The 22,869-nt window shown below is 39.6% G+C and overlaps 1 protein-coding gene across 1 annotated transcript in view; it reads left to right on the forward strand.

Moving 5' to 3' along the window:
• LOC146632982 (junction plakoglobin a-like) overlaps window positions 1-22,284 on the forward strand; it is a 127,564-nt gene extending 105,280 nt beyond the window's left edge. The window contains exons 12-18 of the mRNA XM_085351256.1: window positions 10,792-10,944; window positions 12,284-12,403; window positions 14,340-14,490; window positions 16,517-16,638; window positions 17,119-17,161; window positions 20,328-20,467; window positions 22,229-22,284. Coding sequence (XP_085207382.1) covers window positions 10,792-10,944; window positions 12,284-12,403; window positions 14,340-14,490; window positions 16,517-16,638; window positions 17,119-17,161; window positions 20,328-20,464 — 726 coding nt within the window. The 3' untranslated portion in view covers window positions 20,465-20,467; window positions 22,229-22,284. The remainder of the gene's footprint in view (window positions 1-10,791; window positions 10,945-12,283; window positions 12,404-14,339; window positions 14,491-16,516; window positions 16,639-17,118; window positions 17,162-20,327; window positions 20,468-22,228) is intronic.
• Window positions 22,285-22,869: the final 585 nt, after the last annotated feature.

Genomic DNA, 22,869 nt, shown 5'->3' on the forward strand with positions numbered 1-22,869 from the left:
CCACACCCCAAGGTGCGGTGCTGCGATGGAACCGCCGCCATCTTCGCCTCGAACCATCTCCACGGGCTATGCCACAGCCCCTTCCAACACCCACTGTGGACACTGAGGAGCTGCCTTCTCAGTGCGCTGGTGTGTCCACTCCAGAGACCCCACCTTTGGCCCCTAGTCTGGCCCCAACGCTTGCACCCACTCACGGCGACGTACCGGATCAGTTACGCAGGAGGTGCGGCCGGGTACGCAAGCCAGTCAACAGGCTGGATCTGTAGACACTGGGGTAATGGGAGAGAAGGAAGGACCGGGGAGTGGGAATGCTGTATTGTTGCTGTTTTGCACTTGTGTTTTGAGCTGCAACCAATACTGCTGCTACCTGGTTGAGTTAATTACCTTAAAGGTTTACCATGTTTAATAAGTCCTGTTTTGTGGACACTGCCCTTCAGGCCGACAGTAAGCCAATTGTGCTCGGGTCCTTAAGAGAACCGACCAGAGGCTATTATAGTGTCACATGTTATCATTGTGTCGTTGCTGTTCTATTTGGGGTTTGTTATTGGAAATAACATGAAAAGGGGGGGAGATGTCATATACTGGGTTGCCTGTGTCGAGCGGGTGGGCGTTGCGGCTTTACGCCACCATGACATGCTTTGCGGCAGGGCTATCTATGTGCAGTTCTTCTCTTAGCTGCCACACCCATTGTTGTGCTGTTATAACCCATGCTGGATACACGTTCAACAAAGCAGCATCATAAGAAAGCTACCGAGTGCTCATTCTACAAGTACCAGTGGAAGTGAGTGCTTTTGTTTTGTTCAAGTGAAATCAGAGCCGTCCGAATGTGATGGACATGTCCTAAGTAGCGCCAAGGTCAGTAGGAGTTGAAATCATTCATCATTTCATGAGACACAATGGCCTGACTAAATGCAGAGACATATCCACGGCCTTATTGAGCAATAGGACTACTCCCTGCTCAACCACAAGTGTTAGCTCAGCACAAGCGAATAGAATAGCTACTTTATTCTCATTTATAACACACACCAGTTAGTGCACATCAGAATGTGATTTTGTGCATTGATTTGCCATCTGAGTAATACAATATAAATAAATTAATCTAAATCTAAAAGTAAAAAATCTAAAAAAGAAATTAAATATATATGTAAGTATATAAAAGGAGGTCATGGTTGATGGCAGCAGTTGTCCCAGAAGAGGGCGTCTCTTCAAGGTCCATCACAACACAGCAAAGGACTCTGCTATGTCTGAATTGTCGTCACCTGCAACCTGGGCAGATACTCCAGGCCTGCAGCAACTGATGAGAATACAATGACTGAGACTCTGACAAAACAGCTATATCAGAGACTGTCACTCAGAGTGGGACTTCTATCATGACTAGTGTTGGTCAAGTTACTTGAAAAAAGTAATCAGTAACTAATTACTGATTACTTCCCCCCAAAAGTAATCCTGTTACTTTACTGATTAGTTATTTTCAAAAGTAATTAATTACTTAGTTACTTAGTTACTTTTTAAAAACATGATTTACAACCTGAATAGGTGATAAAGCGATAGATCTTTCAGACCAATTCTATTTTTTCTGCATAATCCATCATACAAATTTTTTTTTGCCATAGTAAACCCTTACTTTACTCGTTACTTGAAAAAAGTAATCAGATTACGCGTTACTGTAACGCGTTACTGCCCATCTCTGATCATGACCCCACTTTATAAACAGCTTGTGATCAGATCTGGATGCCTGTAGACTGGTGCTGCACCTCTGGAATGAGAGAAGCAGAAGGAAGACAAAAGTGAGTTGAAAAATAAAATGTTTTTATTTGTTATTATTTTTTAACCTGTCCTGTCCAGCAAGCAGAATTATGGTCTGAATTCTTTGTAGTGTACACTTTTATTTATTTACTGTATTTTATTATTTATATTATTGTGTAGTGGATAGCAGATGGGGTAAAGGCCAGATTGGCAAAAAATAAGAAGAAAGTGAGAAATAGGAAAAAGAGAGAGAAAAGAATGGAGGTGGGGGGAAAGTCGAGGGTGAAGTAAACAGACATGCTGGGTCTCCATCTGCTGCCTTGTAATAAAGTGCACTCAAATGATATACAGCACCAAAAAGACAAATTATAGAGCGCTACACAAGCAGATATACAATTTTGGTGTGTGTGTGTGTGTGTGTGTGTGTGTGTGTGTGTGTGTGTGTGTGTGTGTGTGTGTGTGTGTGTGTGTGAGAGAGAGAAAGTATTTGTCATAGAATGTAATATGGACAGGCATACAAGACCACATAACATGCATATCGTTCTCAATGGAATTGCCCGTGCAGTGGGTGCATATTTTTGTGTCTGCAAGACCCATTAGGAGCATCCTTTGTCCTGTATCGTGTATTCTGTGGAGATTTTTGTATTGTATGAGTTGTAAGTTGGGGTTCTAAGTCATTTTGAAAGTACTTAAACATTTGTGTCTAGAAGTTTTGATCTGGATTGATGGAAAGATTTCACTCCCACTTTGTGGTTTGGAGGGAGAATTATTGATTTTTAATAATAACTTTTACATTTTGATAACAACTTAGGGGTGCTGAAATTTAAAAACTCTGTTACCCGAGTAGGTATTTCCAAAGTTCAGTTCACTGAGATTCACTGTCTTCACTGTCTAGAAATTTTGGTTTGATCATTTTTGAAACATGTAGCAATCTTTAGATAAGAAATAGGAATGAAAATTTGGTAGTCCATAAAAATGGACTGTAATACTGTACTGCTATGGTAGCCAACGTTTCAAATGGTCAGAGGGCCCGGTGGCGCCACTGTCCGGCAGCCTAGCCTCTGTCAGTGTGCCCCAGGGCAGCTGTGGCTACAACGTAGCTGCCATCACCAGTGTGTGAATGTGTGTGTGAATGGGTGGATGACTGAATGTAGTGTAAAGTGCTTTGGGGTCCTTAGGGACTAGAAAAGCGCTATACAAATGCAGGCCATTTACCAAATGCAGGTTTGACAGGTTTGTAAGTGTACACTTTATATAGATATAGATAGATATTTTAAGCCAAAATAAAAGAGAAGAAAAGAGAGCTGATGGGAGAGATTAAAGCAAAGAAAAGATGCGAGAGGTAAAGAACAGAGAAGGAGCACAGGAGTGGTAAGAAAAAAGGTTAAGGATGTAAATGACACCCCTCTTTACATAGTGTCAGGTTGAGTTTTTGATAGACATAAGGTAATAGTACTACCACCACCTTTGTAGCTACACCACAAGCAAACACACACATCATGACATACACCTCCCATTACCCACTTCCCTAAAATAGTTCATCTGTGACAACTCCTAGTGGTGCATAATGTCCCTGGGAAGACAGACAGATGGATAAGAGAAAGAGAGACACTAAAAGCTCGAGCAAGAAGGCTGTTTGCTTTGTTTCTTAGTGAGGAAAAGACAAAGGGAAGGATTGATTCTTAAAAAGTGGGAGAGAGAGCACTCATTGTACCAGGGTCCTATTTGCTGAAGTAAAAATTGAAAAGAAAGACAATTTAAAAGCCTGCAAGGTGATTCATCAGTGAACAGAGGTGCACAAGAACAACATATTGATATGTGTTCTTGACTTGGTATTGACTTGGTATTTGCAGAGGCCTTTTGCCTGCATAATAATTGCAGTAATCATTCAGTAAACTGGTAACATTGGTAAAACTACCTGTTCAGTTCAGTTTAGTTATTATAAGTATATACATGCACTGTATTTAGCAGGAAGATCTTCACCTTCTTTTAGAATCCTGAATATAACACAGTTCAGTAATGCAACCTCTTCATGTTGCTTCTTTTTGTCTGAACAGCAATAGTATACACAGCATAGCAACATGCATTAGACATTGCTGTGTTGTACTATGTAAGACTACTATTATTCCAATCTAGACTTCCCTGCTGTTTTGAGCTTACATTGTACTTATTGTTTTTCACATAATTGTTTCACTCCACAGGTAGAGCAGGTCATCTACTGATTGGAAGGTTGGTAGTTCGATCCCCGGCTACCCCTAGATATCCCCAAGGATATCCTGCCAAATATCTTGTATAAGTTGTATAGTTTTAATGTTTTATTTGGGAACAGAATGGTGTGTATGTGTAAGTTTGGTGATGGAGTTTTTATTATGAATGAATGATGAATTTTTATGAATTATTATGTCTATTTTTATGCTTAAGGACAACAGATGGAAATTAGCCCTTGGCTATAATCTGGTATGTTTACATTCATGTAATTTTTTTTTTTTACATTTATGTTCATTAACATGCACTGTCCTAAATAAATAAATAAATGAATCTATGGGCAAGATACTAACCCCCAGTTGCTCTCTGATGCATCCATTTGAATATGAATGTGTATGAATGGTAGTTAGAAAGCACTTAAAAGCATAGAAGACAGTGCTTGTGTGAATGTGGATGTGGCATGTTGTATAGAGTACTCCAGGAGAGTAGAAAAGCGCTTTATATAAGAATCAGTCCATTTACCATTAAACTGAAACACACACATTTCATCACAAGGTGACTATTTGTGTTTAAAAAAGCTCTATTGTGACTCTGTTTATATTCTCATTGCAGAATCTTTAAGGTTTTTTGTTCTATATATAAATAAATCATTTCAAACACCCATAGAGTTTAAAGACCCGTGTCCTATGTCAGTTGTTTTTTTCTTGGTACAAAGACCAGACCTACACCAAACTACACTGCTTTGTTGATCCATGCCCCACTTCTCTACCAAATTACATTAAATTTGGCCATCTATTTTTTTTGTTTTTTGTTTTGTTTCTTTATTTCTTAGTTTTATTAATCCCCTTGACAGGCTAAACACACTGACATTTCTAAGCCCATTTCTAAGCTAAGTACTTTTCTTGATATAAAAATAAATGTAAGTTACTGTTGAAGCAGATACCAATAAGAAAATTCTGGAACAATAAAAATAGTTGTTTAAATATCACATCCAAAAGAAAATGAATTTATTAATTAATAATTATATCATAATTATATGGTTCTCAGCCATATGGAATGTGGTCAATGCAGTGAGCTAAACTGATGCCACTATTTTCCCTCTCCTAGTTACCATGCAACTGTACTTCTGCAGTCCGAAGGACATTCTGATGTCATTGCTGTAGATCCCAGTGGTATGGACCAGTGAATCGATGTGATTCACTCATGGCATACAGCTTGATGTAGAGGAGGTGGCTGACAATTGCTCCAGTAGCCAAGTTGTTAATTTGGCTGTGGGGGTTCAGACCTATAACAGCAGCGGGGACAGAGCATCTTCTTGGTAAATCCCGCATTTGATAGTAATTTGTGCTGTTGGCCTTCAGTTAGTCTCTAATGTTGTTTGCCACATCCCCATTGAATTCCTGATGTATGGTCTTGGGGTCCTGTTGATCCTGTACAGTTATCCCAGGATTCCTGAGCAGCTAGGAAAACAGGATGGTTGAGTAAGGGTGCAGAGAAAGCCCCCAGCAAACTACCATCCAATTGACATCTGTAATTATTTTTCCATACCTACTGAGGAACAAACTATGATTATTGGCAATTATGTTTTAAGACATGTGAAGCACCTGCAGACCACTTATGTGCACCCCTGACTATAGTCCTTACATTCCACAACTTCCTCTGGCAGGGAATCCTCTCCACAAGTCTGATGTTGCTACCTGCATGTGTCTCTGTAGGCACATAATCATGTTCTTCTCACAAAACCTTCATCATCTTCTTCCTGTCTTTTTCCCCAAACAATTTTATACCAGGAGATTCTATTTTTAGAAATACTCCCTTTCTTAAATGCAGTCATATGCTGTTTCTCAGGCGTCAGGGGCCATCTCCTGGATAAGCTCCCCAGCCTTCGCCAATGACTTCCATTCAAACAGGAGTCCTGTTTGAGCTTCCTTTAATGGTTGTTAACTTTAAAGTTGATTAAAAGTCAAAAATACAAATCTTACAAGTGTAGATCTTCTTTTACTGTATGCCTTTGGATTGAACCTGAGGTCCATAAGTCGTCTCTGATTGTCTGATAGTTTTGTTTTTTTTAGCCAAGGGTGGCAACCCTTGCATGCCTTGTCATTTCTCTGACTTGCTTATCGAGTTTGAGCAAGCTATCCAGCAATACACCTAAGTTACTGACATAGTCACAGGAAGAGCTAGCAAAGGGACCCAAAGCAGCACGAAGTTGGACACGAGGGATTTTACTGTCGAACACCACAATCTCAGTCTTCTTATCGTTTAAGACAAGGGAATTACTCAGGAACCATTCTTTGACCTCACGCATGCATTCTCGAAAGTAATGCAGAGACACAGCAAGCTCATTAGTAAGTTCAAAATAGATCTGTATGTCATCTGCGTAACAGTGAAAGGCAATATTGTATTTTTCAAAGATTGCGCCTAGAGGGAGCAAATACAATGAGAAAAGAATAGGGCCTAAAACTGATCCTTGAGGTACACCGCAACAGAGGAAGAGAAGAAGGTGCCCAAGTTAACCGAAAAGGACCTGTCAGAGAGGTATGATTTAAACAAGTCAAGGGCAGTGCCTCTCATACCCACAGTGTGCTTAAGTCTTAATAATAAGATGTTATGGTCCACCATAACACAACATATTGGAGGAGTCTCGAGGTCCTGGAAGCTGTCAGGGAGTGAGGATGCTTCTGTGCATCGTGGGGGAAATGAGGACGGTTTGTGTATCTCAGATAGTTGGGGGAAGTGCCACTAGGCCAGGCATTACTGGCAGTGACAATGTTATCAAATCTGTTAAAAAAACAAAAACATCAACAGATTTGCTCACACCGTGTCCCCATCTAGAGCACCATTCCTGCATCCTCTGATAGTTTTTCATACCATTCCAGATTTTCTCATGTTTTATATGATCCCTTTACCTTTCTCAATCTGACATTGAGTTCCACTTGTATGTAAGAGGCAGTGCTGCGCAAGTTACTTTGAAAAAGTAATTAATTATAGTTACTAGTTACTTCTTCACAAAAGTAACTGAGTTACAAGATTCTAAAAGTAATTAATTACTTGAAAAGTAACTATTGTATTACTTTAAAAAAAAAAGTTTAACCATGGGGTCCAGGGTATAATTGGCCATTTTTAACTACTTTTGATTTTCCCTCTGCATTTCACCTTTAAAAACTATTTACTTTGCCTTGTTTGGCATCATCCTTTTCAGCACAACCTCACGTGTCTGAATTTACAGTTGTGTTTTCATTTTGACAGACTGTATTAACACAATTGATCTAAAATCAGACAAAAAAACATAAAATCCGAGTACAAAAAAATATTTTTTTTACTGTAACAGCCACAAACATGTTTATTGAATCATATTTATAACTTTAAATGCAAATATAAATTGTTGATTTTAATATCATATGCACAAGTTTTGCAAACAACAAAGTTATTTGCAGCCATTTACCTTTTACCTTGATTTTTTAAATAACCATTTCAAACTATTTAGATAACAATCAGCTGTTCTGCATTCAATAAGATGCCACACAAATTATTTGTTCCTCTCCAAAAAAATAATTTCTGTCTACTATAAACGAGAACATCACAGCCTGATACCTGCGGGCCTGACAGCATCACTCCTGTTTTCATTCAGCAGTCGCCTCATTGTTCTGACACACAACACACACTAACTACACAAGACAACACACTCCAAAAACTTCCCCCTCTTCTTAAACAACCAAATGTCATGTTGCCGTATCATTTTTTGATTGGTCGGCATGTTGCATTTTTCCACCAACACAAACGGGCTGGTTTTTGTTTTGTTTTTGTTTTGTTTTGCTCATAAGCAGAGAGGTCTCGCTGAAAAAATGTCGCGTATATATTGTTTATCATGACTCTGGTTTTACGTGGCCTATCAACACAATTTAAAAACTGGCACCTTGTTGCTTTGTCATCTTAAAGTGGTCGTGTGATTGGCTTACCACGACTACTTTATTCTTCCTCAGTTAAACAGCAGCACTCGTGCGATCGTTTTGCCCCCTTAGCTCCAGGTGTTGTGCCAGAAAGTGATCGTCTGTGATTGCCGTCCACGCGAGCGCGCGCAGCTGCTTAAAGCTGTAGTGTCCAGATTACTTACATAAACAGCTACTTCCATACAACTGATATAAGATGCGGTAAGCGGAAGACGGCTTCTGTTTGTTGAAAAATAGTAATGCGACCGCACCACATTTTCTTCTTGGTAATGGTAACGGCGTTGTAACAATAGAAATAGTAATTAGTTCGATTACTCGTTATTGAAGAAAGTAACGCCGTTATTAACGCCGTTATTCCCATCACTGGTAAGAGGTCACACTGGATTGCAAAATTGCTTTCTACTGCAACACAACACAAATGCCCACTGATTATAAATGCTGCAACAGCAGACTGAGCATTTTTAGGTGTATCTAAAGAAGGTGCCAGTCAAAAAGTGAAAACAAAAAAAAATTGTAACCAATTGAAAATCAGTGTGGAGTCCTAATACGTGATAAAAACAGTAAGTTGTAACAGTGAACAGTAACAGTGAAGTATATTTTACTATTAGATTTTCATCTATGCCACCAGTGGGAATGCTGATATTAGAATTGATCTCAAATCACCACTGCACCTGAACACACACTCAAAGATCAATATTTTCAGGAATTCCATAAAACAGTTGGATATAAGAATACAAATAAATAAACAAGGTAATATATTGCATAACTGTTCACAGCACTATTTGGACTGTTTTCTACAATCAATCCACATTTCACGTGATAGTGAGTATTTCTGGTAGCAAGCACACTCACAGTGCAGCAGTGGGGCTTTTGGATGTCACAGCTTTAATACCCAAATAATAGTGGTACACACATTATTCGGTACACAGAGAAACACACACATACACACAAGCAAAGAAGTGCTGGTTGCACTTCTGATGCTCAGTCAGACAGCATTGCCAACTCAATTCAGGCTTATTTTTAGGAAGTGAGGTATGTGATCTGTGTCTGGATACTGGAAGTCTAGATCGGCTCCCTGTGTAAAAAGTGCATTCTCTGATCCTGAGTACTGCCCAATAAGCAGTGGAGAGCTCTAACTGACCGAATTCAAAATGCTGTGATTCTCCAAATTTCAGCTACTGCCTACTATGATAAAATATGAAGGTAAATATGTTGCAAAATTTTAGACTGCCAAGTAAAAGAAATCAACTTATCTTAAATGCATGTATTCATTCATATAAACAAAATTTCTATTTTGTTTGGTGTAATAAGGCTATATACCATGACAATACAATTGAACCTAATATTAACTGTCAAATGTTTATCAATAAATAATTTTGTCAACATTTAAATAATTAATAATGACAGGGGAACAACTGTTTTTAAACGGTTTTTATTCAGGAACAAAATGTGTTCAACTGTCCTGGGGTTTCTTTCAGAGGAGTACAGATGAGGCATAAGAACTCCACAGCAAGTTTGTACAAGTTGGCATAAATCTTATGTTGCCCCTTCCAAACTGAAGTGGGTCCTCCATTCTGGGAATGTTTGCTTCTGCCAACTATCTTTGGACTTCCACTGTGGTATCAGCAATGATGTGGTTTCTCTGGGTCTCCTTTACTGTGGCATCTAAATAACCAAAGTTTGTTTCCTGAGAAGCATAAACAGATTGTGTAAGGCACATAAGTAATCTAGACTGGCTGCAAAACAAAGTAAAAATAATTACCAGGTCTGTCAGCTACGGCATCCTGTAATAATGTTGATGCTGACGCTGCTGCTGGAGTTGACCGGGACATCAAAACAGTAGTACATTCAGATGTTAGTCCTTTGACAGCCTCACTGGCCATTCTGGGGCTAAAGAAACCAATTTGTTTAAAGCGAGGATCCAGCGAGGTGGCCAGCAGCATGATGATCGTGCTTTGCAGGTTTTGAAACTTTTCTCTTAGGAGCCTGATGAAGTGCTCACCCAGTTCCTGTGTCAGTAGGACTGTTGACTGCTTTGCCTACTCCAGCATCTGCTCTACCATTTGTCATAATACTTGATACCTGATATGCTTTTTTCCTCTGACAACTCCACAGTGGCTTCATTAAAGGGTGAGAGAATGGACTAGAGACAGGCAAGTATAAATGGGCAGGTAACAGGTAGACATCACTGTTAACGGATGTCCACATATCTGCCTTAATCTAACTGCTGCTACATTGTTGACCGCAGTTTTACAATAGCTAACAATGGGTGTCTGTGAAAATTGACTAGATTTTGGGATGACCCTCAAGTGACAACTCCAGCAGTGCACTTTTTGGCATCATATTGGCTGAACCTGAAGTTCCACCACACAAAAATTGACACACACACACACACACACACACACACACACACACATATATATATATATATATATATATATATATATATATATATATATATATATGGTTTGCAAAGATTGCTATGGTCCTGGGGATGATTGGACCTAATAGTAGTGTGGTGGACTGGGAACTTTGAACGTTCATATAAATATAACATGTATCTACTTTTGAAGGAGGAAATACTCCCTCTGAAATATCAGCAAGCCTGCATGTAGTGCTTGAAAACTACAGAGCGTTAATAGTGGTAGCAAAACAGAACTGAGCTGTCACTGATGTCAGGATGCTTAACCTCAGCCCAACTTTATCAATGAGCAGCAGCAGAAAACTTTTTCTCTCATCCTTGTGGTTTCCTTAGATATGTAGCACCACACTCTGGTCAGCAAACTTCAGTGCAGATGAGTGAATGCTCAAACAGTAACAGGATGTACCATTTGGATTTGCTACATGTATAACCTTCAGAAACAAGTCTTGATCTCTCTTCTGTGTCCAGGCCACAGTTGGACTCATCCGGAATCTCGCACTGTGCCCAGCTAATCAGGCATCACTGAGAGAGGCAGGTGCAATTCCACGACTGGTGAACCTGCTGCTCAAAGCTCACCAGGATACACAAAGACATGCCTCCTCTACACAGCACACATACCAGGTATGGAGAGCGCACACACACACACACACACACATGGAAATTCAGCCACCAATCTTCACATAAGTAAGGAAATGAGGGTAGGTAGAAAGAAGATAACAGGAATGCATTGACAGGTTTCATCTGTGATGCGGGGTTGGAATTTAGACATGCATGAGTAGTACAAGTACAAAGACACATTCGCTGTGTGCGCAAACAGAGCAGAGTATAAAATGTGAAATAAAGCAGAAATGTTGAACCTGGAGTGAGCCGCTCTCTTTGGTATCATTTAGTACTGCAGGACCCACTACTGATGCACAAACATTGAATCTCAACAAGTTATTTAATGTTTATTGCTCACAGGTGAGCTGTGACATTGATTTAATAATCTAAGTTTAGATTTCAGTTTTTTTGAGCCTAGACTTCTGCAGTTGATGGTGACGGTTTAAGGCAAGGCCAGTTCAGAGCTATTCTAAACATATATGAGGACTAGATGGTTCATCTTCTGTTTTTCATATTAATCTTTGTTTTATTCCATTAGGTTTATAATTTGTGACTTTTTTGTCAGTGAAAGTTATAAAAGCTGTTTTATTATAATAATATTAACAATAATAATAATACATTTTATTTATAGGTGCCTTTAAAGACCCTCAAGGTCACCTCGCATTAGTACGAAAAAATAAAAAAAAATAAGGTATATGAAAAATAAAAAACAAGTACGAAAGTATAAAAGCTAAAAAAGGTAATAAAAAATTGACTAAAACGGAATCATGATGAAGGGTATGCAATTTTGAATAGATGGGTTTTGAGATGTGATTTAAAAGTAGAGAGAGAGTTTGCAGTCCGGGGATCTGGGGGAAGTGCATCCAAAATCTTGGGGGAGAACAGCTAAAGGTTCTGAGTCCCATGGAAGTCTGGTGAGCAGGTGGAAGAGACAGAAGGGAAGCTGAAGAAGAGCGGAGTGCACGAGGGCAGCTTTAAGTTGCTGAAGTTCAGATGAAAACTACGGGGCAGAGAGAGAAGCAAACGGTTCGAGTTCTAAAAGTAATTGTGCAGTTTTGCTTATTTTTGTACAGTGGGAGACTAACGCTGAATAAAACTACAACAGCATGTTGATGTTTGAGATCAACTATTTGATCATGAGCAGTGACATTGTTGGAACCCTCTGACACTTGGCTGGGAATCCTTGGCATCACAGTATTTATGTTGCTTTTCTCCAAGCACCTACTAACAATGATGTGTCAAAAAATAAAATAAAACAAAAGGTCTAATAATAATTCTTCTACTGTATTTAGAGGTCCTCTGCTTTGTTTCTTTGCTTGATGGTTGTATGCATGACTTTCTTCACTTTTCCTGGTTTCAGGATGGCGTTCGCATGGAGGAAATAGTAGAGGGCTGCACAGGAGCGCTTCATATTTTGGCCAGAGACCCTATAAACAGAGGAGAGATTGCCAGCATGCAGACCATACCACTGTTTGTACAGGTACATTCACATGCATGCATATTCAATTCAATTTTATTTATAAACTGCCAAATGGTGGTGGCTGTAGCTCAGGTGGTAGAGCAGGTCCGATGGTTCGATCCATGCATGCCAAATATCCTTGGGCAAGACACTAACCCCATGTTGCTCTCCGATGCATCCATCGGAGTGTGAATGTGTGTGAATGTCAGACAGTAAGCACTAAACAGTTTTAAAAAGGTGCTTGTGTGAATGGATGTGATTGGGTGAATGAGTTCGTTGTATAAAGCACTTTGAGTGCTCAAGTAGAGTAGAAAAGCGCTATATAAGAACCACTCCATTTACCAAATCACAACAATAGTCACATCAAGGCAGACATGTCATTAAGATTACAGGCTCCTACAGAAACTGCTGACTTTCTTGCTAAAAACATTTGGTTCCCATACCACTAAATACACACTGTGGAGTTTAAAGCCAGTAGGATTTCATATATTTCCATCCTAAATATAAATGTCCAGCTAAAGTTGTTCTAGTAGATTTGAACATCAGTTTTTCTGTGACAGACTGATGTTTCTAGACAAAGTATTTCAACTTCATCTTTCATGAATATTAAATGACTAAATGCAAAAGATTATACAAGTACCTAAAACTACTAGATAAAACAGAGATAATGTGAGTCCTGCTCAGAGCCCTCATAGCTGAGTTCTTCGTCTTTCATTCAATGAATACCTCTAGGATGATAGTGTCATTCCAAAAATTAAAGTGAACATGTGTAACTGTGGAGCGTAGACCACAGTTGGTAGGGCCATCCACATGGCCTTCCTGGCTGTGATGTGCAGCCATCTGTCCCTCCTTTTTATTACACTACAGTCATTACATTTCATGACACATAACCATACACAAAGGACCTTTGGGGGCAGGTTTGTTACCCAGTGGTTAATGGGCAGAGCTGCCAAGGCAGTCCTAATCACGTCTTCACTGGTATCTGCCTCTCAATTTTACATGCACCTTAGACATGGAGGGTTTGGGGGGAGACGTGTAGATGAGCACTCTTGACCAGGGTCTCATGCTTGTGTCCCCTCAGTTTTAATAGCACTCGAGTTATACTATAAGTCATACTCACTATTTACAGCTCATATACTCACGTACGCCAACACATGCACCCAAGAGGCCAATTTAATTAGAAGGCTGGTAATTGGAATGGCTGCTCCAGTCCACATGACAGATATCCTTGAAGGGCACACATTTAAGGGATATTTTCCTGTTAAATAACCTAAAAAATGACTGACTGTTCCTTTAAAACATTCAAATGTGTCAGAAAAAATAATACTCAAGTACAGTACAGATACTTAAAAATTATACTTCATTACAGTGACAAAATATTTGTACTTAGTTGCTTCTCACCTCTGAAACTCACACAGGGAAAACATGCAACCCAAAAAAGAATGCTACTAGCTAGCCAGTAGATTCAAACTCAGAACCTTCGTTTTGTGATCCAACAGTAACCACAACATCACTGTCTTGTGTCAAAAAACACTCTAGTCGGGCAAACAGAACTTGCTGGCATGGCAAACATGAATTAAGTGCATCTTGCCTTCTTTGTGATTTAGTAAGACTTGCAAAAACACACAAAGTATACTCAGTAAAGAAAACACCTCTGACGGCGAACGTTTCCTGCTGTGTGCGTCACACAAAAAAGCCAACTTTAAAAATTCTGACAATTCAGATTCGGATTCTCACGACACTGGCATCAGTGTGTAAGTGGACTCTTACTTATATAGAGCTTTTCTAATGTAACTTAGCACTAAAATGATTTTTACTACAAGCCTCAATCACCTATACAAAGCATCTGCACTGATTTAGGTACTAATGTTTTTGGTAATAAGGATAGCCAAAAAAGTAATGTGTGTTGGGAAATGTCAGGATTTATGTATCTATGTGTCTGTGTGTGTCTGTCCAGCTGCTGTATTCGTATGTGGAGAATGTGAAAAGAGTGTCTGCAGGAGTACTGTGTGAGCTAGCCCTGGACAAACACTCTGCAGAGCTCATAGATGCAGAAGGAGCATCAGCACCACTCATGGAGCTGCTGCACTCAAACAACGAGGGAATTGGTAGGTTCTGAAAATTTAGCAGGAGAAAAACTTGTTGCTTGAAACAACAAAATTCATCCGACACCAAAGACGTTATGTTCAATTTTTATTTCCACTATGGCTTTTTATTCTTTTGTAAGTTAAGAAAAAAGAAGCTCAAGGCTTTTTGATAGTAAAACGATGAATGTGGGAAAAACCTGTCAGTGTATCATGAGTGCTATTTGCTGCATTTAATAATGGGTGAAACTGGAAATGTAGCTTATGAGTCATTTAGTAGGCCATGCCAATTGTGCCCGTTAAAATACCTCAGATATATCTATAGCTCCCTCCCACCACTTTGACTATTTTGGACTTACCTTCCACATCTGCTACAGATATTCCTTCAGCCCCTTGTTCTTCTGGATTATTTTATGCTCCTTAAAATAATAATAAAAAAGGAAAAGAAAGAAAAGAAAAGGTAAAGTGGAATTGTAAATGAGGCAGCATGGTGGTGCTGGTTAGCACTGTTGCCTCACATCAAGAATGTTCTGCTGAATGGATGCAAAGACAGGAACGTTGATGCAGACTAAATGGGTGGATTTGTAAAGGGAAAGAACAGCAGACATACAGGATAACTACAAATACCTGGGTCTCCCACATGCCAATATGAACTATGATGACAATGTGCAAATCTCAGTAACAGCCAAATGGCTCCAGAAGATGAGACAGGTTTTGAGAACCCAGATAAATGCTATGAAGAAAATCCAAGCCATGAATACATAGACCCTACTAGTCATCACATACTCAGCAGGAATAATTAGATGACCATAGGAGGTGCATTGAGGTCTCCACCCAAAGTCCAGCACCTTGAGCCATGAGGATTAGTGAACGTCAGAGCCAGGATGAGTCCAGGATGAAACATTTAGAATCCACCAATCTGCTCCAAAAATGCCTCAGGCAGCTGAAAACAGAAGGTGAGGAAGAGCAGCAGTTATGGACGGCCAAGCACCTACATGCTATGGGTCATTGACAGAGTAAGTAGCAGACATCAAGAAATCCTACCAGCGGTTATTAAAGCCTGAACTAAAAGCAAAAAGGTTCCGATCATGGCAGCACAAGAACAGGTCATAAGCACCAGATGCACAGAGTTGGAGTCTAACACACCTGTTAGGACCCAGGCTGTGCATAGGTGCCCTGGAGGCTATCCAACTAATGGTAGCATGATGTAACACTCAAGCTGGGACCTTATACACTGAGAAGCACAACCAAATGTCTGGGGTAGTATATAGGAACACTTGTGCAGCATATGGACAAGAACACACCAAGATACTACCAATGGTTGCTGAGATGAACAGGATTAAGGTCCTGTGGGATTACAAGTTCCAGACAAAAAAGCAGCTGTAGGCCAATGAACTAGACAAGGAGCAGAAAACCACAGTTGTGATAGATGTGGCAATCCTATCCAACAACAGCTGGACTAGTTCTGGTAAATGGACTGGTTCTTGTGTAGTGCTGTTCTACTCTACCTGAGCACTCAAAGCACTTTATTCATACAGAACTTCTATACATTCCTAAGTGCTTTCTATCTAACATTCACACACATTAAAGCTCCAATAGATGGATCGGAGAGCAACCTGGGGTTAGCATCTTGCCCAAGGATATCTGGCGTGCAGACTGGAACAGTCATCGATTTAAACACTAAACTTCCACTAAACATTACACCAACTACCACGAAATCCAAAAGTGCCCTCTGCTGAAGGAATATCTGGAGCAGATGTGGAAGGTAAAGTCCAAAGTGGTCCCAGTGGTAGACTTGAAGAGTGGCTCCGGCAGATTTAAGGAACAAGATTGGAGGTCTGTATCCAAAAGAGTGCAGTCAAGATATTGTGCAGAGCTCTCAACATCCCAGGCCCCATCCAGAGGTTTAGGAACACAGTCCATCATGGATCTATATGCATATACACTTCTGTAACACAGAAGCTTCCTTACACTCAAAATATGTTCATTCGTGAAAGGACTTGATAATTAATTCTGTTTGTAAATAACTGATGCTGCCATCTCCCTGCAGCTACCTATGCCGCAGCAGTGTTGTTCCGCATTTCAGAAGACAAGAGTTCCGACTACAGGAAGAGAGTGTCAGTGGAGCTTACACATTCGCTGTTCAAGCATGACCCTGCTGCCTGGGAAATGGTAAAATACCTATGTTTGTGGATGTCTGTGTGCTTTTGTGTGCAGAGGTGTTGGCACAAAAGCCACACCCACTCTTAAAGAGTGTTAACCTCATTTCGGTTTGTCTTAATCATCTGCGGACTAACTTCCAACCTGCTCTTTCTTAAAATTTGGCAAAGGCAGATAATTACTAGTTGACTTGACAGATTCAGAAACTTAGCATGCCTGTCTCCTTTTAGATCTACTAATATTATTTACTTGCTGTGGTATAACTGGAAGTCATCAGGTTCAATTATTAATTAATTTTATTATTTGACTGTGGCCTAAGGTGTATACTGTTAAAGGCTAATTATGTGATAATACATCTCAGGCCATATTATGCAGTGATTCCTCTGGGGAATAACTAAGTGATGTAATGTATTACATTTAAATAATAGGTAATGTTTTACTTTTTTCGAGTAAAATGTATTATTGTATTTATGTCTAACAATGTCTTCACAGGCCCATACTGCAGTTCCTTTGGAGCCTACGTATCTTCCAGATGGTAAGTACTTTGGTAAGTAAATTGTGTTTCAGAGCACATTGTGTTTTCCAAAACTTCAAAGTAGGATTTTGTATCTTACACTGTTTGTTTACTTTTGGTGATAAAATATCGATTGGTGTGAACTGAGATGCAAGCTCTTGTTCTATTAAAATCCAATCTATATCAGTCTTCCCTGCCCAATGTTTGCCTAATCAAGCCATTTCAACTCAATTCAATTTTATTTATATAGCGCCAAATCACAACTGCCGGCTGCCCCAGGCTGCTGTGGGCCCCGGTCCAGATGAGCCTGGGCCCCATAGCCTTGATGGGGCCCAGGCCTGCTGGGGTCAGCGGGGAAGCTGGCCCCTATCAAAAGCCTTCTGTGCATCTAAAGATATATCCAACACAGGATTTGTGTTATTTCTGTTTAGCCACAGCAGGAGTAGTAATCTCCTCATATTATCCTTATATTATATTCTTGACAAACCCTACTTGATCTTTATGAATATTTTTTGGTAGTACAACCTCCAGCCTTGCTGCTAATACTTTGGATAGAATTGTGCAATCCACATTGGTTAAACCTATCACTCTGTAAATACCTGGATCAGTTAAATCACCTTTTGGAGTTAGTGATATTACTGCCTAAATACAACTTACAGGAAGCAGTCCATATCCAAAAGCTTCATGTTATACTTAAGTTAAAAATTAACATAGCAAATCTATAAATTTGTGATAAAACTGCTGAGAAGCTGAGCTGAGATTCCCGGTGTCCTTCTGGTTTTCATTGCATGGATAGCTTCCTTTACATCTGTCTCTGTTAGGGGAATTTCCCATGTGTCCCTACCCCCTGTGAAATTTGTGGTATTGTCATTTTATCAAAGAACGTGTTCAGCAGGTCCATACTTACTTTGTTATCAGACGTGTATAAGTCTTGATAAAATATTTTAAAAAATCATGCTGATCTCCAAAGAGGATATAACTAATTTATCATCCTTTTTAATTGCCGTGATAACATTCTGGTTGTCTATTTGCTTAAGTTGTCTGGCTAATAGTCTGCCTGTCTTCTCACCATTCGCATACAAATTTGTTTTAAGATGAAAGATTGCATGCTCCGCATTTCTGTTATAAATTTCATGAAGGTTACCCTTAAGCCAACAAATCTCTTTAAATGTATTATCATCAAATTTCCCTGCTAATTGTCTTTCCATTTACCTATCTTTTCCTCCAAAATGTGCATCTTTTGCTTATTTTCTTTATTTTTCTTAGCGCTATAACACTTTCCACTAATAAATACCTTCAGTGGCCGACCTGTCCGTAGATCCAACATTCACCTCTGTTTCTCTCAAATGTGCTGTAGTCACACCACCACTCAAAAGAAAGGACATAGATCACAGGAGCCAACAATGTGACTTCAATACTGGGGGAATATGGTCAGATTTTTGCATACAAGAACTCTGACTGCTACGTATTGAATGAACATCAGGATTTGGATAATCCTGCAAACAGACCTGCTTGATATGAATACATGGACCAATATCTTATAGTCAGTTTGAGACTAGAATTTTCTAACCTTTCTAACCTAACCATATATTTGTAAGTGAAGGAGAGTAATTGTGGTGACCTTTTTTGATGTAACTATTAAAACTCTCCAAAATGATGCCAAGGTTGTTGACTTGTTTCAGAGACAGGGGTAGTATATATGAGCAGTTTGTCAGTCTCTAACATTTTGGACCAACAGCAAATATTTCTGTCTCTGTTTAATTCCCAAAAGTTTTGAGGCATCCAACAAATTAATGTCATCGGCGCACCTCATTAGTTTGTGAACAGAGGTTCAATCATCAGAAGAAAAAAAATATTAGCACAATTGTATATCATCAACATAAGATTGGCTAGATGATTGTTTGTGAGAGTAGTAAGAAGAAGCATGTAAAGGTTAAAGAATAATAAACAAAAAATAGACCCTTGAGGAACCACTGAGAAAATATTTATATATAGGTCTAAAACTGCTAATTAAAACAGAGATTTTGATATGATATGATTCGATGTGATATGATGAAAAACAACTGAGAACTGGACCTGTTAAACCAACTGAGTCACGAAGTCTTTGAATGAAATTGTCATGATCAACAGTGTTGAAGGCAGCAGTGAAATAGTAGAACTAAAACTGAAAGTCTCTGTGAGTCACTGATGACTTTAGTGAGAGCTGTTTCTGTGCTCTCTATCACTACGGCCGTCTTCAGGGGATGATGAAGAGGGGATGGTTGAAAAAATATGATTGCTAAGAAAAGCAGGGGGGAAATGGAAGCTAAAAAAGTTTCCTCTGTCTATATCAGGGGTCAGCAACCCTGAGCACACGTGCCACAGCTGGCACGCGAAGGGTTAACTGATGACACGACCATAGCTGGACTGGCCATCAGGCATACCGGTGGGTCGATGGTGATTTTTATGGGCCGATGTTATTAAATTTATTGCTAATGCAATCATATGGCACACTGACTTCTGAGGAAATTTTAGATGGCACTTATTAAATCCAGTTCTTTGTATTCTTCACGGCAAAGAAAGACACGGCTCAAAGTGGTCAAAGCTCAAACAAATGATCTTTATTTTACATTCCCGGGAACGGAGACCTGAACACACGAACACACAAGCTCAGGTCTGAAAGCAGCAGTGCCAGCCTGGTTATATATATATGTCCGCTGCACGTCACACACATTTTAAGTTTTGATCAAAACACTGCTTACTTTCACTTTCTGTCTTCACCTCATAAGCTCTGCAAAAGCATGCAGTTTCCTGTCAGCCTGCGACCTGGTTTACACTCAAAGTTGGCCCTCTCCTATTAAAATACATAAAACAATATAATCAAATAAGCACTAAGTATATATATTTAAATTCCAACACACTCATCATCAGAAAGGTTGCCTACCCCTGGTCTATATACTTCCCTCCATCATACAATCTGATACAATGAAACTGTAACAGTATGTATCCATGTTTGTGTGGGGATGGCATTTAAAATTTCCAAAACAAATTTAAAATTAAGAGCCATAATGGAGGTGAACTGAAGGTTTTAATTTGATAGTGCTGACAGAAAATCCTCATTGTAACTCTAGGAGCAGTGTTTTTAATTTTGAATAGTTTGAAAAATACAAACCACCAGTCACTCAGGTTATGTCTGTCTGCATCTCAGAGTTAGATGGCTCTTACCCCCCATATGGCTATGCTGATCTGCCACTGGACACCCTGCCGCTAGACCCCGACCTCCATGAGCCCTACATTCCTGACATGACTTATGATCCAAGACAGACCTACCCTGAGCCACTCTAACAGGTAATCATACCGATGATGTTTACTTTCTGTCCAGGTTAAAGTGTTATTGTGAATGCACACACAGTTGCTAGTGGTCAGACCAAATATATAGCCATATAAGAAGCTCGCTGTAAATGAGAAGAAGGTTATGCCCAGTATGTGTTCACCCACTGGTTTCTGGATTTTGCATTTTGAGACCTCAGTGTTATCATGTTAGACTGCCATGTTGTTGTCTTTTTAACCAGAAATTAGCGGATAACTTCCATAACTAACATCCATAAATTGTACAACCCAAATGAACCCAAATGCAGACACAGGAAGGCAGGTGGAAGTTAACAAAAGGCTAGCCCTTTATTCAGCCGATGCAAAAAGCCATAGGCCAACAGGATTATAAGGACAAAACTAACTCAACTAACTCTTGGCAAGGAACCACACGGAAACTAAGACCAGGGAACTGAACAGTATGCACTGACCAAGGGGAGACAAAGATATATTGCAGTATTTAGAAAATCCCCTCTCACCCCTGCAGGGTACCCTTTATCCTTCAAGCTTGCATTGTCTGCCAGAGGCCTTGGAGCTTGAAGGTCCTGTGCAGTATCTTTGCTGTGCCAGGACTGCGCTCTTCTGGACAGAGATCTCAGATGTTGCTCCTGGGTTCTGCCGGAGCCACTCAACTCCACATCTTCTTGAGTACTTCTCTGAGCCCTTAGTTCTTCTCAGTGAGAGCAGTTTTTTCTTCTGAATGTTGGAACACTGAGCTACTGGTTGTTTTGCAATCAATCTGGATGCTGGGTAGCGAAGAATCCATAGGTCCCTCATCCTATTTATGTAACCCCTTCCGCTGGGGTTACTTGCATAGTAGCATTCCAACAATTCCAAAAGCGCCCTATTTTAATCTCTTGCCCACCTGTGCCTTCTTGTTCCAGTAGCCCACTTCTCATCAGTGTGTTTCAACAACCCCAAACACACCTCCAAAAAGACCAGTGCCTTGCTAAATAAAGTAACTTGAGTGGCCAAGCATGTCTACAGACTTAAACCCTATTGAGCAGCTGTGGGGCATCCTCAAATGGAAGGTGCAGGAGCACAAGGTCTCTAACATCCACCAGCTCCATGACGTCATCAAGGAGGAGTGGAAGAGGACTCCAGAGGCAGCCTGTGACGCTCTAGTGAACTCCATGGCCAACAGAGGCAGAGTTGGAAAATAATGGCTGACACACAAAATTGACACTCTGGGCACAAGTTAGGCGTGGACTCACTTTTGTTGCCAGCAGTTTAGACATTAATGACTGTATGCTGAGTTATTTTGAGGTCACAGCAAATTTACACTGTTATACAAGCTGTACACTGACTACTTTGCATTGTATTAAAGTGTCATATCTTCAGTGTTGTCCCATAAAAAGATATAATAAAATATTTACAGAAATGTGAGGTAGTGTATATACGTTAGGATATCATATATGGACAATCTAAATATCACATTATAGTTTGCATCAATATATCCAATATATCGTGTCACATTTAACCTCTGATCTCACTTTTACATTTCACATGTGCCATTTTTCAAATTGGCACACGGTAACTAAATGAATATATACAAAATACAATAGTATCACCTTAAAATTACATACTGCCCATAAAGTGAGCTGCACTGCTGGAGATTTGCACTCCTAGTACTTCTCATTACTGTACCTTTTACTGTATTATGATAATACAGATAATATATTTTTTGTAATAATAACACTCAGTTTATCATTCTTGAACATTTGCTCTTTTGTGTTGCAGAAAAAAACACGCTGACAGAAAAAGAGAGCACTAATAAATCACAGGAAGAAAGCCTGAGCGTTGGATGGAAGATTGGAGGTTTTCATCACAAAAGGAATCAACCTTTTCCAGCACGGGAAAAAATCCCATTTGGAAATCAAGAACTATTGAAATTGGTTGGTTATCTAAACAATGTTTATTGTTGTTGTAAATGAAATAAATCTAACTTTATTATAATGTTTTACTGTTGGGGCAACATGGAGGATATCTGATGTTTTCAGGCATTGTTACTTGGGTAACTTTTTGAAGCTCTTAGATAGGTCAAAGTGCTTTACAATGACAGTTGAGACATGTGAGACAACCTCAGCTGAGAATCCTTACCAAATGGTTTCATCTGCAAAGATCTAGAAACAAGTCAGAAAACTTTAATCGGTTGAACTTTATCACATGAGTGCTAAAATGTGATGCAATGTCTGACAGCTCATTGCTTTAGATTTCTCTCCCCATGTGTATTGCATAAGAAAAATATATGTTCCATTCGCCTCTTCAAAATAACAAAACAACATGCTGCTAGGGTAAGGGTTAGGTTCTATGCTTGTATAGTGACTATGCACTTATTTCGGACATCCAAATTAAAATCATATCACAGATGAAGTGTTGGT

Source organism: Diplotaxodon limnothrissa, linkage group LG4 (genome assembly GCF_057381915.1).
Source record: "Diplotaxodon limnothrissa isolate DT_005_m linkage group LG4, D_limnothrissa_male_GT1.1, whole genome shotgun sequence".
Lineage (NCBI taxonomy): Eukaryota > Metazoa > Chordata > Actinopteri > Cichliformes > Cichlidae > Diplotaxodon > Diplotaxodon limnothrissa.